The sequence below is a fragment of the Colias philodice genome, chromosome 20 (genome assembly GCF_061535455.1).
Source record: "Colias philodice isolate Cphi_HAF_F1 chromosome 20, ilColPhil1 Martin Lab GWU primary, whole genome shotgun sequence".
NCBI classification, from domain to species: domain Eukaryota; kingdom Metazoa; phylum Arthropoda; class Insecta; order Lepidoptera; family Pieridae; genus Colias; species Colias philodice.
This window is the reverse complement of record NC_143105.1, coordinates 3,644,915-3,666,493: the sequence shown is the minus strand read 5'-3', so window position 1 is coordinate 3,666,493 and position 21,579 is coordinate 3,644,915. Positions and strand designations below refer to the sequence as shown.

The window sequence follows — 21,579 nt, the reverse complement described above, 5'->3', positions numbered from 1 at the left end:
TTGTTCGACCTGTTTTTTTTTTACCACAGGAAAAGAAAGTCTTGAAAAAAAATTGTTCAACCTTTTTTTTAATAATAGTTCTAACGTCCGCTTGAACTTTTACCCGCTTATACGCTTAAGTGTCGATATAGAGATTTATTCCCTATTCATGTATTAATGAGTTACGATTTGTATTTGTTAAAAATGCATACATTGATCACAGCGTATCTACAAATTGTGTTTACTTTTACTTTTCTTTCCCAGTCCCCCGGTACGAAATTACAAATAGAACTCGCTTTGTAATTGTATAAAGCGAGGGCGCTGCATAATGCTCGTCCCAACTGCGCCCGGAGCGAGACCCACATACATTTATTTATTCTTTAAGTTCTGCTGCGACCACTCTTCCGCTTCCACTCGTTAAATACATTATAGATATTACGTTCATTAATTTAGCTTAGCGAACGTGTTTCACGTTTAATTCAAAAGAGAGAGGTCCACAATTGCAGCCTTTTCACCGACGAATAATGGCGCTGATAGCAATTTATCGCGGGACACATATATTTTTTAGTCAGCCGCTCGGACAGATGGATGGAGTGGCCGGCCGCATTCAGCTCGAATGTAATTATTGCGGTCCGATTTCGATAATGCGCCGCGAGGCCGAACGCGAACGAAATGCGGTCGGGCACTCGTTATACTTGCATTTTAATAATTGAACTCGCAAAACAGATAAAGCATTTTCATGTTATTTTAGCGTGCACTATTGCGAATAAAGCATCGCCGTTTATTAATTTCGTATCGAACGTGTAATTTGTCAAACATTTCAATTGTAAATGATGAACGAGTGTTTCAAATGCATGTTGTGCTCGCTAATTGGAGTTCGAATGGCGATTACGTAATAATAAGCGACCGACACGGAGCAATAAAGGGCTCATGCGGTACGTTCGTAATACAAAGATTTACCCCAATTACGTGCGTGTAGGCCGCGAGAGTGGGCGGTTTAATCGCGCTTTAAAAACGTTGTATAGCCGGTAACGAGCTGGTGTCCCGCAAGCGTACGAACCGTTTCTTGATGGCCCATGCATATGCACCAAATTGACCAACTCGTTTCTTGGTATGCATTATGGACGGATATTAATGCCAGTGAAATGTGGACGCGTCGAAAAATTCACGGGTAATTGTTGAAATAAATGTGTGCGTTTTGATATTTATATTCATATGGTTTGAAAGCAATTTGTTTTGTTTACGCTGTACATACACATTATGATATAAATGTACGGTAGCTTTTATCATTAAGGATTTATATTTTATACAAATAAATTATTTACGATGTTAATTAGGTTTCGTGTTGTGTGTTATTAAAATAACTTTTGTTGCTTTTTAATGCGGACCTAATATCTAAACTAAAGTTTGAAACAGAAAGACATTGGGTTGTGATTATTATTTATTATACACGGATAAAGACTTTGTATGCATATAAAAAAATCGTTTCACTCGTGTATCCATAGAAAGAAGTAATAAATGTATAAAATTACACTGAATAAAAAAAATAGGGTTATCCTTCGTGGCAGGTATCAAATTGTATCTCTGAAACTACACACCTATCATGTTTGCCAAAAAAAATATATGTACTAGCAGTTACAACATACAATTTTTTAAGGAATAGGTTCATAAGGATAATATACAAAGGCCCTTAGTCTCAATGTTGATGAAATATAGAGAGATTGACTCTAATAATAATTTTCTTCTTATGTAGGATTTTTGTTCAGACTTCGCAAACGGCAATTTCCTTTACAGATAGGTAATTTTTAACTTGGAGTGATTGTCCGAAAAATGTTTTCTTTATATACTTGAAGCAAAATGATAACCATGATGTATATTATTGGTCTATGAAATAATAAAATTTAATGACACCGCACCGTAAAGACTTGTCCAAGCAAGAAAATAGAGAAAGTAGATAGGTGTAACGTTGTTTATTATATCTAATTGGTATTAACCCAGAAGAAGACCTCGTTCCAATTAAGCACCTCGGGGTCAGGTCTCTCATTTGATAATAAGGTTTGTGCGAGTCAATAAAGTTGAGGGGACACGCCAGCAGCGAGGCATATTTCCCCGTCCGTAAAGTGTATAGAGCTGACAAGAGCCGTTTATGACATCAAAGAGGATCCTATCGCGGGCCCTCCCCGTATCGTTATTGTTTTAAAATGCCTCTCATTCTAATGCCCGTGTGTGCTGTGAGCGTCGTAAAAGGGACGGTTTATAGTCCTCGGTCCCCACAGGCCGGGACGAGGCCGCAGCGCCGGGTGGTCGTGTGAGACCACCCCGCCTCCATTTGTTTATGAAAATTCATAAACTAAACAATGTATTGCGCTTTTACTTCGTGGAAACTGCATTGGGCCGCAGCTGCTGATTGCACGGTGCAGCACTTCGATTTGAGCACTAGAAATTTTAATAGTTAATCAAGCTAATGATAATTTTATGATTTAATAAAGAGAAGTATTGCTTGTTTTTTGGGTACAATTTAAGATGCCTGAAGTTTTTCAAGTCATAACAGTAACAACAGCTTACAAGTTGCATAGACCGTTTTAATTTCCTTACTTCGTTTCTCCAAATCGTTGTTATTGCGTTTTCTTAGGATTGACCAACAAAACAAGTAACATGATAATGTGCAATATCATATAGAAGCGGTTTCCATCATTAATATTTGTATGTCAAACAATCACACTGACCCTGAAACATATTATACACAATACAATAATAATAATCCGAATAGGAGTATTACATCAGCGCATAATTAAGATTGATAAACGTTTATTAACCTTTAGCGGATTACGATTCGAATGCACAACACGTACGAGCCGTGTTATTAGACGCAATACTATCAATTACATTTGTTCGCTAATGTAATTATTTCCTATACAGCCGGTTATTGTAATAATTGCGACATTGACCCCACGACCCACGGCTGACGTAGCGGAGTGTCACAGGCATCGATCACGGCTCCGTTTGTTACTACAGTGCATCCGTTCGTTTATTATTTAATAGCTAATTTATGCAATAATATATTTCTTTTTGTACGTTTCGAAGGTGTTGAGGAAGTTTAAAGTTTTCTTATTGTAATTATGTAGGATTGGAGGCAATAGGTGAACAGTTGCAATGCATTGACTCGGAAATAATTTTGTATCAAAGTGGATACAAAGTTGTATGCTGATTGCGCTATAAGGAAAATCTATTGTTAACCAATTATTGTGCAGTATAATGCATTTGAGAATGCAAATGAGATTGATGAAAAAGAAACATGATTGACAACGAAATTATGAAATACTCTTGATATTAAATTACAGCAATTATTGACACAGATTCATCTGTTATCATTAATTCTATTTTATAAATACAATACCTTGAACACTCGTTAATTACACAAAAACAAATTTAAAATGCAGGTCCCAAGAGCAGTAGCTTCGACGACTTTTATACAAAGTAAGCCTGAGTAATGTCACACCTGCTTGTCTCTCTTTTTGCATAAAGACCGGATGTATGTATGTGGGTGGCATTTTGGTCATCACTAGATAATTGCTTCGCGCGGAATCATTTGAATTTTAACCGTTTTGCTCAGACAATAATGTATTAGCTTATTACTGTCAGCGGACGTTAATTGGAAGCTCTTTGCAACGCTCTGTGTTAACGTTCTTATTTTAAGTCACTGTTTGTATATGAAAATAATGCGATACATTCATCTAAAATCAGAGAGCTTTTAACTCCTCAAAATAACGCCACGACAAAGGCTTAAGTGCACTTTGCGGATAATAATAATACAAAGAAATCATCGTGTGTTAGAGCCTCGCTGCACGGGTGATGTCATCACATCGCGATGAGGCGCGCCCCGCGCTAGTTTCGTGCCGGCCGCGAGCGGCATACCTAGCCGCACTTCATGCCTAACAAACGTGCATTCTTCGTGCGCGTGCTGCCTGCTGCCTACTGCATACTGCCTATGGATGATACATAGAAGCAACTGTATCGACGATAGTCACTTGTTATTTAGGAACAGAGAGGGTCCTGCGTTTGGACAGCTGCTGCGTATGGACTATGGAGCAGTTTGAGTTCCGGCTATAGATTGCGAAATACATAGAGATATAGACCATATACTTAGTCTAAGAGCTGGCGCACACGAGCAACTTTGTCTCCGCAACTATTTTGTCTCTCCCTTAATTTGTATGGGGAGTTGCGTCGCTACATGCGCGCACTTTCATACTAGCCCATAGGTGGGAGAGACAAAATAGTTGCGGAGACAAAATAGTTGCGGAGACAAAGTTGCTCGTGCGCGCACTGTCTAAGTTTAAAGTTATTGAAATTTATTTATTCGTTTGTAGGTGCTATGGATTTATTTTTAAGTAGGGTACGGTTAGAAATATATTTCTAGTTGTAGGTTAAAGCATATTAGATTGCTATCTTTTATCCGTAGTCTGGGAATATTCCATATAACTTGTTTACTAATGTTCAGTGATCAAGTTATATGGAATATTTATACAAAAACAACACCAATTAGCTAAATAGTACCTGTCTTAGTTGAAAATATGGGAATATGTCTAAAATCTAAATGATAAACACACAAACATAAACTTCACAAAATACATGCAAATTAAAGGATTGAATTGGAACTCGTACTTCCTTACCTTAAAGCTTAATGTGACCTATTGCCATTTCTTTTTTGATTGAATTATGTATTGAAAATACTAATGAATTAGCTAAATGCGTATAAGATGTTGTTTATAAACATACAAAATTAAAATATCATTTAGTGTTAACGCTGTTACTGTGTTGATTAAAAGATACTTCTTCCTCTTGGCAAATTTCCAAGGGGGAATCCCGGTGTAGGTATACATTTATACTGTTAACGTGTTTGAATGATGCCTGAAAGTGATTTCATAACATAATTTATAATAGCGTGTTATTGAATTGTAATGTAAATTGCATAGATTAATGTATTACAACATATTATGCTAAGAAGTATTACTTGAAGTAGATTCTAACAATTACCTCACGATGTGGGTGAATGTCAATGCTAATTTGTTGTGTATTACTTGTATGCACCGCGTATTTGTTGTGAACTTGTTCAAACGCAGCCACCGAGTCCTTCTTGTGCGAAAGTGAGAGTTCTAAGTTTGTTGGGTGCACGTTCTGCGTCGCATCGATCTTCCAACCAATTTGCGTTGCATAGTCTATTTCTAGTACCTCAAAATAGTGCAATCGTACGTAATTTAATAGCATTACGTAAACGATCTATGCCGCTTCGATAACAGATACGCCCACGTTTATCTACCTAAGAGTTTAGGTAATCATCCGTCGTGTTTCGTCACATGAGGAATAGGTCAGGGACGTTGTAATTTTATCGCATCAGCTGTTTGTCCCTCGCACTACGATACGACCGACTTTGATAAGCCCGCTATTGTGCTCGGTGCATTTTTATATAAGCGCTATGTAGCGTAAGACTGGAGGCATTCACCGAGCGGGGGATGCCTTCAGATAATAAATAAAGAGTGCAACGATTGCGACCGCCGCCCGAGCTTGGGGATAAGGGGGTCTCAGGGAGGGGCCGACCATTTTAATGTCCCGACGCCAGACTTTATATTAAACATTCGACCTTGACAGTGGCCTACATTGACACCGGGACACGCACACACGCCCATTTCTCTCGTCACGAAAAGAAATGTTCATTCAGAGTTCGTCACTTGTCTGCGCTATAAATAATATTGTCACGTGTTCGGTAACGGTGTCGCTAGGCATCTCGATAATTTTTAATTTTTTTTTATCTCTATTATCGGTTACATCGAGTGAGGTCATTATCCTACATTTTATTGTTTATTATTATTATGCTCAAGCCGATAAAACATTATGAAATGTGTTGTTATGAATGTTAAAATTTGATTATTTAGAATCTTTATAGTTATAAGTCGTACGATACGCAGTTGTGTATCGCATCACGGTTAGAATAAAAAATTGAAAAATAGGTCCATACTACATAATTACATATGGCTATTTGTACGCCAAATTTCATATAAATAAAGCTAGCCATGTAGGTCAGACTAAATTAAACAACTTAATGCTCGAAAACTTTCGCATTGCTATTAAATATTAATGAAAAACAATTTAAAAATATCTGCTCTCATAGCCGTACTAAATAATTTATTTACATAAATTTGCTATTCCTATGAAAATGAACAAAAACCAAACATAATTCAGTGCTTTAATCAAGGATAATTAATTAAAGTTTTCGCCAAGCATGAAATTTATGAGACCGTCCGCGTCTGTATGATAGAGCGCCTATACAGTAAACGGTATACACCCCATAAATGGGAACTGCTACAATAACAAGTTTAAATCAAATTACAGTCACCCAAATTATTAAGGTTTTGTTATGCGTGAAGTCTTGCTTTCTGTAAATCAATGCTTTTAAAGGCCGCTCTCAACAGATACAATTTCAGAATTATAGGCAATTATCATTTTTTTTTCTTAAATCTGTATGCTGCTCTTTTGGTACTTTTAATATTATCAAAACATGAAATGCCTTATTTCAGAAATCAGTTCTATTATAATATAAAGAAAGAATGGAAAAAAACCCATTTCTTATTTTTATCTCTTAATAGGAACTTCGTTGCTATCCTGAGAATTCTCAAAACATTCTGATAATGGAAAATCCAACTTATTAATAAAACATGTTTATCCACGAACGGGGCGCACGCTATATAATATATAATTCTCATTTCGGTTCATTAAAGAAGCGCTCAATTAAGGTGATAATAATGTAAATACACGAGTGTGAGTAATGTTATGTGATTATTGAAATATGTATGTAATGTGGGTCAGTTACGAGAACGGAGGCAGGGTCGCGATGCCATTGACGCGTCTTGCGTGCTCTTACGTAACTTTATTGTTTCTCACCGACGAATACATTACGACTGCCGTGCCTCTGAATTTATCCTATTCAACTGTTATGTTAACTGAAGAAAGAGATTATTTTAGAGCCTTGTCAATCTGGTTTGGATGACTACAACGTGCTATCGATAGAATGTAGAGCTCCGATACAATTATTAATTCTGCCTGGTTTCCGTACTGTTACATGATTTATATATCAAAAACTAAACTATGTCATTAAAAGAGAAAAAAAAATATATAAAATTTTGCTTCTGTGGATATGTAGAAATTGCTAGGGAAGGAAAACTAATATAAAGGTATAAAACAAATGATTACATGTATCGTATAAATGAGTTCGCGCTAGAGGTCCCAAGCAGGCGGTTTGCAGGTGCTCGGCGTCTCTACGAAACTGGTCGGGCATCCGGTCCGCGCCGCGGCGAGCGGCCGACAGATGGCGTCAGAGGCCCGCTTAACATTTCAAATGTAGCCTTCGGCCCGCTCACGGTCCACATTTAGTTTTAAAACTTTCCGTCGCGCTTTATTCCTCAAGATGAATTATGAAACACACATACTCGATGCTCACTAACTCCCATTCGTTGAACCCCTCATCTGATTAGATTATTTACGGATTACAGAAAACCCCAAAACGCTTTGAGACGGCATTCCCAGGACAAATCGTGTAATTACGACGTGCTCTTATGTAACTAATGGCAGCATAATTGGAGCGCAGGAATCCGATCGTAAACAAGCACGCTAACCTACTAAAACATATTTCTTTTATTTTGCACAGCGATCCCATTGCCTCGCTCCTTGGTCGCTTAAACTGGTTTCTGTATCAAAAATTTACGATAAATCCTCGCCCGGCAGCGGCAATCCCTTAACACACTTTATTGCTTGTGCCTTATCGGAATTTTCACAAAGTTTATTAATGAGATTAAACTCATTTGCATTAAGAAGATTAGATGACAATTGATTTGTGTATTCGCTAACATACCTAAGTTACCCATACCTAAGTTTCATGGCTGATTAAGTATATTTAAAACTTAAAAGTAAATCTATAAAGATAACAGATTTTTTAACAATGCCAAATGTGACCATAAGATATAACGATACCCATTAATAATATATTTGCCCCGGCGCAGACCATTGGGCGTCTTTTGTTTAAATCTATGTGACTTACAAGGCGCCGCTGTGGCGCCACGTTCTATCAAACTCCTACGTTTAGATTTTTTATCTTCCCTCCCTGCTGTTGTTTCTTCTTATTTTGTTCTTCTCGAATTATTTATGTATGCATATCTGATGCATACTTAGAAAATGATCACACTAAAGTGTTTATTAGGTATTCAGTCAAATACGTATACCATTTTAGTGTTATATGTTAAATTATTACACACAAGTGACCCGCATTCCCAGTAGGCTTATTATTGTTTGCGCCACAACAGTAATGAGATGCATAGCATAATACTGATACATATATAACAATACGCGGCCAATCCGATCAATACTGTCCAATTAAATGCCAGCTAGCTTTCACACTTGCCCAAGCAATTTGAATAGCTTAATCAGTTATCAGCTCTACGTATGTTTAGATCATTATCAGTTATCAGAGTCGACTTAAATTAAACAATGTAGAGTCAATGTTATCTTTGTTGGCAGGTATATATAAATAGACTCGTTCTAAAATTACTCGCTATCATTCATATTTATATCAGACGTAATGGGATTCACGTATTGCTCTACAATTTATTATGCAAATTGGGTGTAATATTTCTCAAATTTTCGTCACGTGCTTTATGTTTGAATGTGAATATGAAGTGAATATGAGTAATTATACTAGTTGTGGCCCTCGAGTTCACCCGATTCGAGTATTACGTGATGAATTAACTTTCTCTAACACATAAAACGCTCTATCGAAAAGACCAACTCTGTAGTTGGTGTTAATCAGTTTAATAAATTGTTTTATTTGCACTGCACAGTACCGTGTTTGTGCAGATTGTAAAAAAGGCGCAATATATGATTAAAGCCATAGCAGAACTAAGCTGATTTGCAATGTTTGTTACAAAAGACGAGTGTGCGCGAACGCTATAACTAGCCGGTCGAGTTAGAGCGGCGGTTGGGTGCGTGCAGCGCTGGCGTAGCCCCCCGCTCTCATAGCTATACATAATATGGGTCGGGCTCCGAGCAACGTGCCGTCGCAATATCAGCGCGGTGAAATCGCTCGCTCGCCCGCCCGCTCCTCTGCACCGCGCGCCTCGTCTGCGCCAGTCGACAGTCGTTGTGCGCCAACTGAAACGCGCGCACCGCTACTGCAATCGAACGTATTCCACTATATTCACACGACTCTCTCGCCTTACCCACCTAACCGCCTTCGGCTCTCACTACGGCTTGAGTTACGGCCGCTTCGATTTTTAAATTCACGCCGCAGGGAAATCATCCACGGACTCTAGTGAACGTCTATGTGTGTGTAGAGTGCATGTGCGCGACGTCCTAAACTGTGCTCCGATAGCGTTCCGAGAAGGATCCAAGACGGCCGTCATCATAAGGCTGCCTGCAAATACAGTAAGTATCGCGGCCGCATGACTCTTCAATGTAAAATGGGACGATTCTTATCTACGGTCGGAGCGCGGCTGTGTGCGTGTGTGGGTACACGGGCGCTCTGTGACTGTGTTGCATGACATCCGACCGCTCTGTGCCAGTGTGCGTGGGCTCAATACTCGTAGATTCTATTTTGCGGCGGTGTGACTAGATGTTTGTTTTTATTATCATATGACCGCTGACTGTTGGAAAGCTTACACTTCGTGAATACTTTTAGAGCTTATGATAAACATTGCTCTTTAATATTTTAAATAATATTAATTATTTTTTAATAAACGGTTATTAAATTTCTCTCAATATCTTCAAATTATGTCTATTATAATATTGAGTTAAAAGCAAAGTTATAAAGTTACCTGAGTAAACACAAGTTCTCTTACTGTACTCTTAATCGGGATATTCGTTTGCCGTCGGTAAAATTGTAGGCGTATTCCGTCCATACGATTTTACTGAATGTAGAGTTCATACATTTGTTATTTAGATTAAACTAAAGATTTTGTACAGTTATTTATTCATCTATAGTGTTAAATAAACGAACTTGCTAGCTAATACTCCAAGATAGAATATTATAATATTAATGAATAGAAAATAAGTGTAATGTAGAGCCAAAATGATAAAGAAAACGCTATTGAAAAATAAATGTATGTATTTCTTTATGGGAAAAGCCAGTAAAATAATTTTGCCTTTACGCTGTCACAAAGACAAAATCTTTTGATAACATTCTCATTCCAATAACATACATTATGAAAGATTTTTTTCAGGATTATTATATGTATTTGATTTTGGACGAAACAGTAGAATAATATGTACATAATAGTTTTTCAACCCTTTTTAATGTGACATGTGCAGTGTGCACTTCTGTTTATAGTCTTATGTTTAGATATTATAGTCAGAGCAATGATACATTTTATATGAACAAATATTTATAAGGATTTTTTTGTGTGTTCAATGTTCATTTTTTTCAAACCCATCAATGGAAACTCGTGGCCTATTCGATTATTCTTTTGTGTTAGTTATCATATAGTATGTTTGCAGAAATTATTTATTATGTTAATTAACTTTTTGAATCTTTTCTACTTTATATTGTAGCTTGCTTAGAAACTAGACTGTTATCTCTTTGCATTAGCACTGAAACACATTTTGCAATCGTGTAAGGAAATATAAGAGACAAGAAGTAATTTGTTAATATGAAATATCACCTACTCGCTATCGCTTTAGAAATTGTTTTCTTGTTATTATTGCCGTAGCTTTGTTATCGGCGTGTGCGTGCTTATTGTGTTTATGAGAAACTGATTATTTAATGCGATCTCACGCTCGATAAGCTCCGACACGAAATATCGTAAGCGACTTGAATTTTAGCACGTGTCGACTTTATGTAGTCGCAATAGAATATACGGATGCGGAGAAAACTGGCGTATCGCACATTCCTCGGTCGGGCGGCCGTTTAAAACAAATTATACGATGTGTTACGTATAGCTATTTAGGTGGGCAGTCATTATTTATGTTCTCTAACAGTCGCCACTGTAGTGTGGGTTAAAATCGGAGCAGTCAGCTGATCATGCGTGTGTGTGTGCGTTCTTCGGGAAACACCTTTTGATGACGTGTGCGAGCTCCGTTTAATTGGACAGTCACATTGTTCCCTTGTATGCTTTTTTATTTTGGTCCGTATGTTTTATTTTGTTCTCGCCCGTTCGCTAGTGTCGAACTTGATGCGTCGCTAACTGGGTTTTTTGTTGACAGATCCATTGATGACTCTATCTATCTGTTCTTTGAGATATCATCTGTGCACTTTTAGATTAATGAAGAGAATGTATTCACTATTGGCGCTACGCTTCTGAGATATCTGAAAAACTTCTTTGAAAGTGAATACATCACATTATGTTGATTGAATGTAAATTGTAAACATGTAATTCTTATGATATCACTGGTATCATTATAATAATTCAACATCATATATGCAATATGCATGCTATTTGAATATTAGCATAATGAAGACTCTGATAAATCTTACGTATTTTTTTTTTTCATAATCATAAACTTAATTCAAATGAAATTGAGCGCCTCTCGTCGAAATGTTACACAACTCTACATAACACGAAGTTGCGAGTGTAACGATGTTTGCTATTAAAAATAAATATACAATCTGTTTGTTATCCGAGCTGGCAACGTGTCATTTGTGGAGGTTTTCTACTCGGTAATTACGGAGGGTCTTTTTGCCTGCCGCTCATCATTGTCGAATGACTGCTTGTGTCTTTTTTTTTTTCACTACAAATGATGGCTCATGGCATGCGCTCGACGAATTATATTTGGCTTATATTTTTACCTTGTTTCATTCAATGGATTCACACTGAGCTCGTTATGAAACAGGCATATATTTATACTGTACGTTTATTTTTTGTCTTCTTGACGTTTAATTTAGCGTGATTATTCGATTGTATATTGATAAATTTTATCTGTATTCGTTTGAACCTGAAGGTTTGAATAAGCTCTGGGCAATCCTAAGTTCTGGGCAAATCCGTGTAAGGATTCTTTCACGGGCTCATTTTGAAACAACGTATGTTACTGTCCGTATATTTCGCAACGAACTAAACTATTGCGTCGAACAACAGCTTGTTTTAAACTGTTGGGCAAAGAAAAAGCATCGTCCAATATCGGCATCTGTCCATACCATGATTTTCATTCTATGTAGTTTGAGACGGTTTTTGTGATCAAAAGTTACGATCATTAATGCGTCACTTGACGTCGTCTGAACTGGAAGTCGCCGGCGAAAGTTGCGCCTCGTCCCTCACCCCTCATCACAAATAAATAAACCGAGACGGGCATTCGACAATAATAATAATTCGCTCGGGCCCGATCAGCTGTTCTCCGGCACCGACCCGGCTAACAGGTGGCCTATAAAGACATTCAATAAAGTGAACCACACTTGTCTTTACGGAACACTGTATTTTACACAAACGCACACAGATGCAAGTGCGAACGCCAATCTGTTATCTCGTTCACGTTTTGGGTAACGTCGAATGAAATTGTTTGAACATGGACTGCTGATGATAATTACTATGAACGTAGAAAAGTAGATTTGAATGTCCAATGTTCTTTAGAAGAATACAACACTGATATTATGTACTTATCTCAGTCCTTCGATACGATAGCTGCACCCACACAAACATTATCTCGACAAAGGTTTAAAAATGTCGTAACATTGAGATAACCAAGATTACATGGTTGGCTGTTTTGCATAATGCTAAGTTCAAGGAATGTCAGACTAAAAATCACTTTGTAAATCCTATGCAAAACAACTCAAACAAGTCAGACAGACAGTGAATTGATTGTGGTGTTCACTTGGTTCGCTCACAGAGAAATGTAAATAGGACGAGCAGAGCACGTTCAAACTAATCGTCGTTGCGTTTATGCGGCAATCTCGGCTGAAGGCAATCGTAATAATAATAAAGCCAGTATTTCGCTCTGAATACACGGCGGTCGTCGATGACGAGCTGGTTATGTAATGTAAATGTTTACGTATGTACCTACACACGTGCCTCGCTACCACGTGCTCCGAGAGAACACTAGCCTTGTGAATTATTTATTTACGAGGCAACATTTTCACACGCCGGTCGATGAACTCGACGAATGATCTTGGAACGCTTTTACGCCGATTAATCTCATGTCCTCGGGTGACATTGCTCACCCTTTATTGTCGCGTCTTCATTACTTCATAAGTAATGCTATATCGCTGTATCGTGAGCCGAGTATCGTCTATTCCCATTTCTCATATTACAAGTCACGTATTTATTTTGAGTCGACTTCCACTTAATTGTATGGAAGGAGAACACGCTAAGTGCATTACACAGAGCATGTTAAGGAAAAACCGACTGCTGAGGCTATGGCTAATGCGATAATCTAATTCATACAACATAAATAATGAGCTACCAGCAAGATCTATTGTCACATTTTGTTATGACGATCAGTGATACTCTACAAACTGATTAATCCATTACATTACTCACGCAAAATCGTTTATGTGAACAGATGGTAATAATTTACATAAAGATTAAAGACCTTCAAATTCATTAATAATATTGAACGTGTTTTATCTATCAGTAGTGAGAAACGTGGTTAAATTATAAACAAATTCATTCATTAATTGCATAATTATCATAAGAATAGCATTCAAAGTTCAACGACCGTGCAACAATAAAAACGTTTAAAATAAGTTTTATTATATTTGCAGTTATATACACAAAATATGTATTGGTCACATTAAATTGAAATATAACTGTATATTTACTAGGTTCAAAATTGAATTGGCAATAAAGTTGATCATGCTTACCTCAACTAATTAATTTTATGAATTATGAATTGCTATAAATATGTAATATTTACGAGTAACGTAAAACTAAGACAATGCACTATACCGTAACGAATTAGAATCAACTTGTTGCAATTTAATATTCTACTGCTTTTTTGCTTCTACTGTTTATACTGAGGTAAAAATGTACTTTTTGTTTAAATTTGAAAAAAATGCTGATAGGCTATGAGCAAGATTAGGAATAATCGTTTCAGGAGAGCGAATCCGTGGACTTAAAGTTTATTGTTGTAGGGTCAAAACTGGCAATAAAGCAAAATGCTTATAACTGGTACTGGTGTTCAAAGAAAATCGCTGAAACATAATGATATCTGTTCCGTAATATATCTCAAGAGCGAAATAATTACAGATCTCAATGATCAACAGTGATGTTTATATTTTATAGTAGGTATAGATGCTGTGGTTTAAAGCAATCAGTTTCTTTGAATGGGCTATTACACGACATACCTACCGCAACATGTTAGATATAGAAACAGGAAAAATATAAAACCGCAAGGTAACATTTTAAATTGTACAACTCACAATATAAGCACTATTAATAGATTAAAAATACGATACGGACTTAGAATCAGAGATGTTTTAGCCAACCTTGTTTGAAACTTTAAATAAGCTCTATCTGAAGTATATATTATCTAGATAGAAACACAATAGACTTGGTTATTATGGAAAAAAAACTTAAAGGTATTTTTATAGGTATAGGTATATTTATAGGCGGGAGGGCAGGTATAGGTATACCTGCCCTCCCGCCAGCTTATGCAAAATCATTACATAAAAAAAACAGAACTCTACAATTTCGTCATATCCGCCCGTCCGCCGCTAATGCTGTTTCTTTTCCATACAAAATAATGGAATTACATCCACAAGGAAGTTAACATTTTCCGCCGCTAATTTCATTGATAGTAGAACGAAAGAGCCACCTCGCTTCCTTTTATCAATCGCTTAGGGAAGTCATAACCAAGTCGCTTAGGAGCCGGTTACAAAGCGCCTTGACTTGCTTTTATGAGATATAAGATGTAGCTGTTATATGTATTATGTATTAGGTATCCTTATCATCATAAAGATATTCTCAACTATAATAACAAATGAAACCGTAACATCTAAAGTAATATAGAATCATTAAGTAGTTTGTCTGAAATAATATTGGGTTAAAATGTGAAACTTTTTTGTTCATTAGTTACAGCTAAATAGGCATTGTTCGTCTTTGAAATTATCAATAATTTATCCCGTTTACGCACTTATCTTACATTATGCTTGGGTTAACTATCTATTGTTAAATGTTAACTATATTGTTTTTCATGATTTAATAAAGATAAAGGAAAATTCAAAAAAATCATTGTAATAATATCTTAGTATCAAACAGAAGACCGGAGCTCTACCTACTGACCAATACTTTTCTCAATTTAAAGCTGGATTCACCATAAAGATTTACATGCGGTACGTTATATTGCGTCTGTTGTGTACCTTTACATAAATAATAATAAATCTCAAAGTCAGAGAAAAAGGAAAAAAATGCACACCACAAAAAGAACAAACTAAAAACGTTCTCTTAATAATTTTATACGGCATCCCATTTGTTATTGGCACGAACAGAATAACAGATCGAAATGAATTCTGTACTACAATGTGAATACGCTGGCTTCAGAGAACTACACAGATACTGTATCTAGATAGAGCCGCCCAGCACGTCCCGACAGCTTCCAACAATAATAATTAATTGACTCGTCCGTTCGTTATCATGCTTTTATATTGACGTTCCCGAGCGAGCAAGCGAGCGAGGCGCATTCGGAATGAAATTTCCATAAAAACTTTTGTGCTCCGGACGTTGCGAGCGCACGTTAAAATCGTCGGCTGGCAATAAAACAGCGGCCGGTGCGGTGAGGCGCGACGAGCCGGCCGCGGGTGCGAGCGGGACGGAGCTACAGATAATGGACTCTGTACGAAATGAAGAACGCGCCGCTGCGTCGAGCGGCCGAGTCGGGTTGGAGCACGGCAAAAACATCAGCGCGGTTATCGTGCCCCTCCCGCCCGCGGCCCCCGCCCCGCGCCGCCCCGCCGTCGGACTCGTCTGATCGACGCCGGAGCCTCTCGGCCGAACTAACCTCTACGGCGGGGGGTCGTGAGCTCCTTCGCTCGTTGATACTGCCGCGAACGCGCTACATAGCATCGCTAACCATTCTCTCCACTTGTATTATTTCACCGTTTTAACTTTTTGAAGCTCTACATTTACGAGTTTGGCTGACGTTTTTGTAAGAAACGATAATGAGCTCTATATTCGTGTACGGGTATTGTTAGTACCGTTCGATTGAATCGAAAGGGATCGCCGGTTGATTTACGAGTAACGGACCTTTCCTGGTTTTGAAACGGTGAGTAGGTACTCCGATGACACATGCCCATGTGTTTGATTGTCTTATCTGTCATGTTAAATTGTGTACCGTAATGGGTTAACATCAATGAACGCTCGAGCTTTTACAGTTGTAGCGATAAGTTGCATAAGTTGTGTTTTAAAATGTAGGTAGGTAGATAAAACGTCTCGAGATTATCATTAGAGCGGATCGCGGCATGTTTTTATTTTGGTCGGCGGTAGATGTGATTGTTTGCTGATGCTCCGCGAGTTGTTTTATTGTTTGATTACCGCAACGGGCCGTGCTCTATTGACACGAGTGTGCTATTGTTGGTGGAGCCGAGGTTGCAGTGTCAAGGTGTTTCGCCTAACTGTTTATTTGTAAACTAATTGTATATGCAAACCCGACGACGTGATGTTGCATACCGATGGTAATGCGTTGGAAGTGAGAAATACTTACTTATGCATAATTTGTAATGTCACTAAAGTTTTAGGGTAGTTGCATATTTCAGTCATCTGTTTTCTGTTGACTTTCTGATTTGATTGGGATCTATAGATAACCATTATCAACAAGTGAACTCGATATGGAATAACCCTAGTCATTAAGTGCACATTATCTTTTTCCATTCACAAATAACTTCCCCCTCAAGGTTTGTTCGTGGCTGATACTACTTTTTACTTACGCTTAATGCGGTGTGAATGGTGATTGATTAATATGTTAATCGAAAGTGTATTCAACGATTGCATGATATGCTATATTTTGTAGTGATTTTTTATTTACAAACTAAAATTTATTATATGCAGTAGAAAAGCGTTAATGGAGAAGAAATAATTTAGATGATGATGATGTCAGTATACCTACTTAGATCACACAAAAGAACATAAACGACTAAAGACGATTCACACGGGTCCTTAGAAATTATATAAATATCATTAAATCTATTATTATTTACCGTTCATCTCAAAGGAACTTATGATATTGTCATTTTATTTGTGGCTGCCTGAAATTTGTTAGTTACCTACCCCTAGAGCATTACGAGTTACGACCAAAAATTTACAAAAAATAAATGTTTTCGTTTACTTATATTTTTTAACAAGAACTTGAATTTCTTCGTATAATGTTGCATCATAAGGTGATGTGACTAATGTTTTTTGAAAACAAAGAGAATGATCATCAAGCAATGGATATGCTTCCATTTGACGCTATAAAGGCATAAAGGTGTTTTCAGTGTACAATAGGTGGTTATATAAATGCACTAATTAATTTGTTGCAGGATCTGACCGGGCAGAACAGCAATGACTCGGGCGGCAGCGGCGGCGCCGGGCGCGCCACCACGCCGCACTTGAGGCCGACGCCGAGCCCCACCGGCTCGAGCGGCTCGCGATCCATGTCACCAGCCGTCGGTGAGTTGACAACATTACCATCATTATTTTTGTCATTATTGATATTAGCATCCCAAAGATTAGTTACATCATCTTCATTATTATTGTCATCAGTAGGTTTTCCAATGCAAGGACAAAGGTCTCCATGGTAAGTTTGGAAATCATTGGCAGGATAGGATAGGAATTTGTACTTGTTTAATATGTGATAGCATAATGGTAAGGATTATTAGTGACCAAGACAGATTTTCACTGTTACTTTTGTAACATCATCATTAGTTTTTTTTTATGCAGAGACACAGGGCTGATAGGGAGATTTGGGAATTGCTAGAATAGGATAGGAATTTGTGCCATAAAGATGATAGCTTTTTAATTTTCATAAATTAAGGATTCTTATCGACCAAGATAGAACAAAACGGGGCTAAAATGGTCACTTTCGGTCAATCATTATATCATCATAATATTATGGATCTAATTCGAAATGATAAAAAGAATTTTTACAGTTGAAAACAATATTTCATCTATTTGACGTTATTTGTATCGAAAGTCGTAAAATAAAGGAGAAAATGGCCATCTTATGAAAAAAAGAGGAACTGCTATCATACACACACATTCACGAAATGATTCATTAGAATTTAGATGAAAGAATGTCAAATATGTATGTTCTTTTTAGCCCAGCTGTTTTTTCTCTGTGGTAGATTTGCGTTATCCTCTGAAAGGATGCGGATTGAATGTTATTTTTGGACATGTTTAAAAATATATTGCAACGCTACGCTAGAATTAGCATCATCAAGTCCTGTGTATCGTGGATGATTAAATCAGAAAGCGAATTAGTCTTATTTAACTTTAAGAGTTTGATTGATTATTTACAATAAGCTTGAATGAAAATATCATAACAATTACTATAAAAGAATCAACAATGTAAAAAGCAGTTAATGTCAGGAATGCATAATTACCGCGCAGCTACCCTTTAAAGGGAATTCTCGATCCTTTTAAATCAAGGATAGGAGTAGGATTCCCAACGAATCAACCTTTGAGCATTTTTCCAGTAACCATCATTGTGAAATGTAACGAACTGTGTTGGCCTTGTACGCGTACGGGGTCTTTCACTTGAGCGCTTCTGTGAAATGGTAATTATTTGATAGGCGTTTGCGTCAAAGTAATAGCGTATAAGTACTAAAAATTAGTTTTCATATCGTATAGTTCCCTCAAGGAAATTATTTTCGATAAACAATTAGAAAATCGTCAGGATGATCTTGTATACATATATTCTATACAGAATATTCATATTCTAGACAGATATTTCAAAAAATGTCTAGTATAATTTCGTCATGTACAAACCAAAAAAATGTAATGCCGCATTGTGCTGGTACTCTTGTTTAGTTTACGTTTGATTCATTAGTTTGGGTAACATGTTTGTTTACATCATAAACACCAGGTATACGTTCATAGACTTATATTTGTAATTTCAGTCGCACGTTGTGCATAGCATCCTGCTACACCGACTCGTTACCGCAAGGAATAAACTGAACTCTATGCAGTTGCGTTAGGGGCTCTCACGGTCGGTATATAGTTTGCCAACTGTGTAGTTTCGCCAAAGGCGTGTTGATCGGATTCATTGTGCATACTTCGTCAGTGGCAGACGCGGGCTTTCCCGACATTGACCCACATAAAGCGGGCGCCCAGAGTACACCGTATTTTGCCCCTTTTGCGGGCGCGAACCACCCACCACCCACCTTATGTACGAGTGAGGGGTGGTCGCGGTATATAGGGCCTCGTGAAAAACTTGCCCCCACCGCTGCGAGCACGCAAAACAGGACCTTTCTACCTCCGCCTGTCTACACGTCACGCTCGCTGCCGGACCACCTCTATTTATTATATAATATATATAATACGAATTTGAAATGCTATGTTTATTTACTGGATTTGCATCAATCCTGTAACATTGACACACTTACTATCTGGCAGTGATAAGAGGGAATGTTACTGCGCCATATCATCGGTTGTAGATTGGAATGCTTATGAAGAGTCAAATTAACTTATGAACATTGATATTATATAACAACCAACCAACAACAAACAAACAGATAGCATAAATCTGTCCACAGGCATCATAAAATTACATTATTTATTCGACAGTCCACCATTGTGTCAGAAGTTCCATCATTCAAACAAACGACCATTAGAGATATGGCAGGGCTTTGTCAAGATGTGTACAAAGTCGATACAATTGTTTCAGCGGATAAAAGTTACTTTCACTTGTATAATATTCCGCAAAGTTGGACAAACGAAAGTGAGAGGAGTACAAAAGTCCTTATTCTTTCCACAGGGGCTTGACACTCACTAGACATCAGAGATAATGCTAAAAGTTGTTCGTTTTGGAAAAACTTCCTGCGGTTCGTGAAGCATGTTAGAACGCTCTAATAAATAAAACGAAATATAGTTTTGTACAGCCCTATAGCAATGAAATCAAAAGTATTAATTAGTCTAAATTACATTCAAGTGTAGATCAGGGAGTAAAAAGAGATGTTAGGTCAGTGACGCGCCGCTATGTAGATGTCCGTAACCGAGTTTGTGGAATTGTTTGACAGCCATGTACTAACCCAGATATTTGATCTCGTTCTATCCCATTCATAAATGCCGTGTTCAAGTTACCTAGTTTCTTATCAATAGTATTATATAAGTTTTAGAGCTATAATAGCGCTTGCTCTATGGTCGTAAAAGTTTCTTCTATTGATGCCTGGAGATAGATTTTTAGGTTTTGGTTTGATTTTTGCCTTTTTGTGTTTGAGTCACTTATATTTATTTTTAAATAGATTTTTCAACAAGTGAAATAGCTGGATGGAGAAACATTAAGATTATTTTCCCTTCATGTGAAAAATTAAACGGAATAAAATAAGGAGTCATGAATATGAAGGGCATATTATATCAATCTCTGGAAATAGGTAAGGAAATCTGGAAATTATGAAAAAAAGAAAGGAATATTACTACATATTTGCAGTTCTGGTACTTGCTAAGAAGTTCTCGTATCTCATAATTTAAACTTATATTATCTTAGTAAAACAGTTTCAAACTTTCAGTAAAGTTGTCATTGGATAATCCTCCTTTATTATTATTGTTGTTGTATATTTCTTAAGTGATAAAAATCTATGAGTTAATACAAGAAGTGAAAGCAATTTTATTTTCATTATTGAGCGCTGTACTTTCATTGCTCTTTATTATCTGCATTGAAGCGATCTGTTTGTCATAAGTCATAACCGTGGCTCGTTACGGCGACGTCGCAAACGCGAACGCTGTTTTGTTAGCGTCGACCAAACGTGGCTTTCTCAAAACATCGGACTTAAACTTTAAAGACTTGGCGAACGTCGACTGTGCCGCGTTCGAATACCGGTTATGTGACCGCAATACACCTTCACCGCGGATCTTGTTTGCCACCAAACCGCCCGCATTGGACGCCATACAATACTCTACCGACTGCGTACATATGTATAGCCCTCTCTTCAAAGCCCGCAGTGTAGGTTTCACTTGGTGGGTTTCTCTAGCTAGCTGTCATGTATAGAAGTTTAACGCGAGCGTATGACGTCAACCTTTCGGCTCGTCGGGCTTCACGACTCTCGACAAACACCCGGTGAATATATGAAGTCTTTCATTGGAAAATTATACAGAACGCTTAAGGAAAAACGAGTAGAAGTTTTATCAGAACGAAAGTGTACAAATTGAATGAATAATTCGACTCGAATAATATATTTTTCTGCATGATGAAATGTATTTTCTTGTTTCTGTATGTCAAGCGATCGTTCAAAGAAAACCTCTGCACGAATAAATAAAAGATAAAGACTTGCAAAAATGATTTCAAAAGAAAAGAAAAATTGATTCACGGAGTCTGACCCTTCTGACCCTCGGCACGTCGCGTCGTTGTGCAGAAAATGTTTTTATTTAATCTCGTTCTCTTCGAAAACTGCTGCCTTCATTTTATCATTAAGGTTGGGTCGCCTAAGATCGGATGTGACATAAG

General features: G+C 37.4%; 2 protein-coding genes and 1 long non-coding RNA gene across 9 annotated transcripts in view; 1 reads left to right on the top strand and 2 right to left on the bottom strand.

Annotated features, from left to right (window-relative positions):
- The window catches only part of LOC149479341 (uncharacterized), a 381,306-nt gene that overhangs the window by 89,020 nt on the left and 270,707 nt on the right, over positions 1-21,579 (bottom strand). The gene's annotated exons all lie outside the window — the stretch shown is intronic.
- Positions 1-21,579, bottom strand: part of Atu (Another transcription unit) — a 463,287-nt gene that overhangs the window by 308,506 nt on the left and 133,202 nt on the right. The window lies entirely within an intron of this gene.
- The window catches only part of osa (trithorax group protein osa), a 91,079-nt gene that overhangs the window by 44,259 nt on the left and 25,241 nt on the right, over positions 1-21,579 (top strand). For all 6 annotated transcript variants that reach the window (XM_089707916.1, XM_089707915.1, XM_089707914.1 and 3 more), the window contains exon 5: positions 17,459-17,588. In XM_089707916.1, coding sequence (XP_089564042.1) covers positions 17,459-17,588 — 130 coding nt within the window. The remainder of the gene's footprint in view (positions 1-17,458; positions 17,589-21,579) is intronic.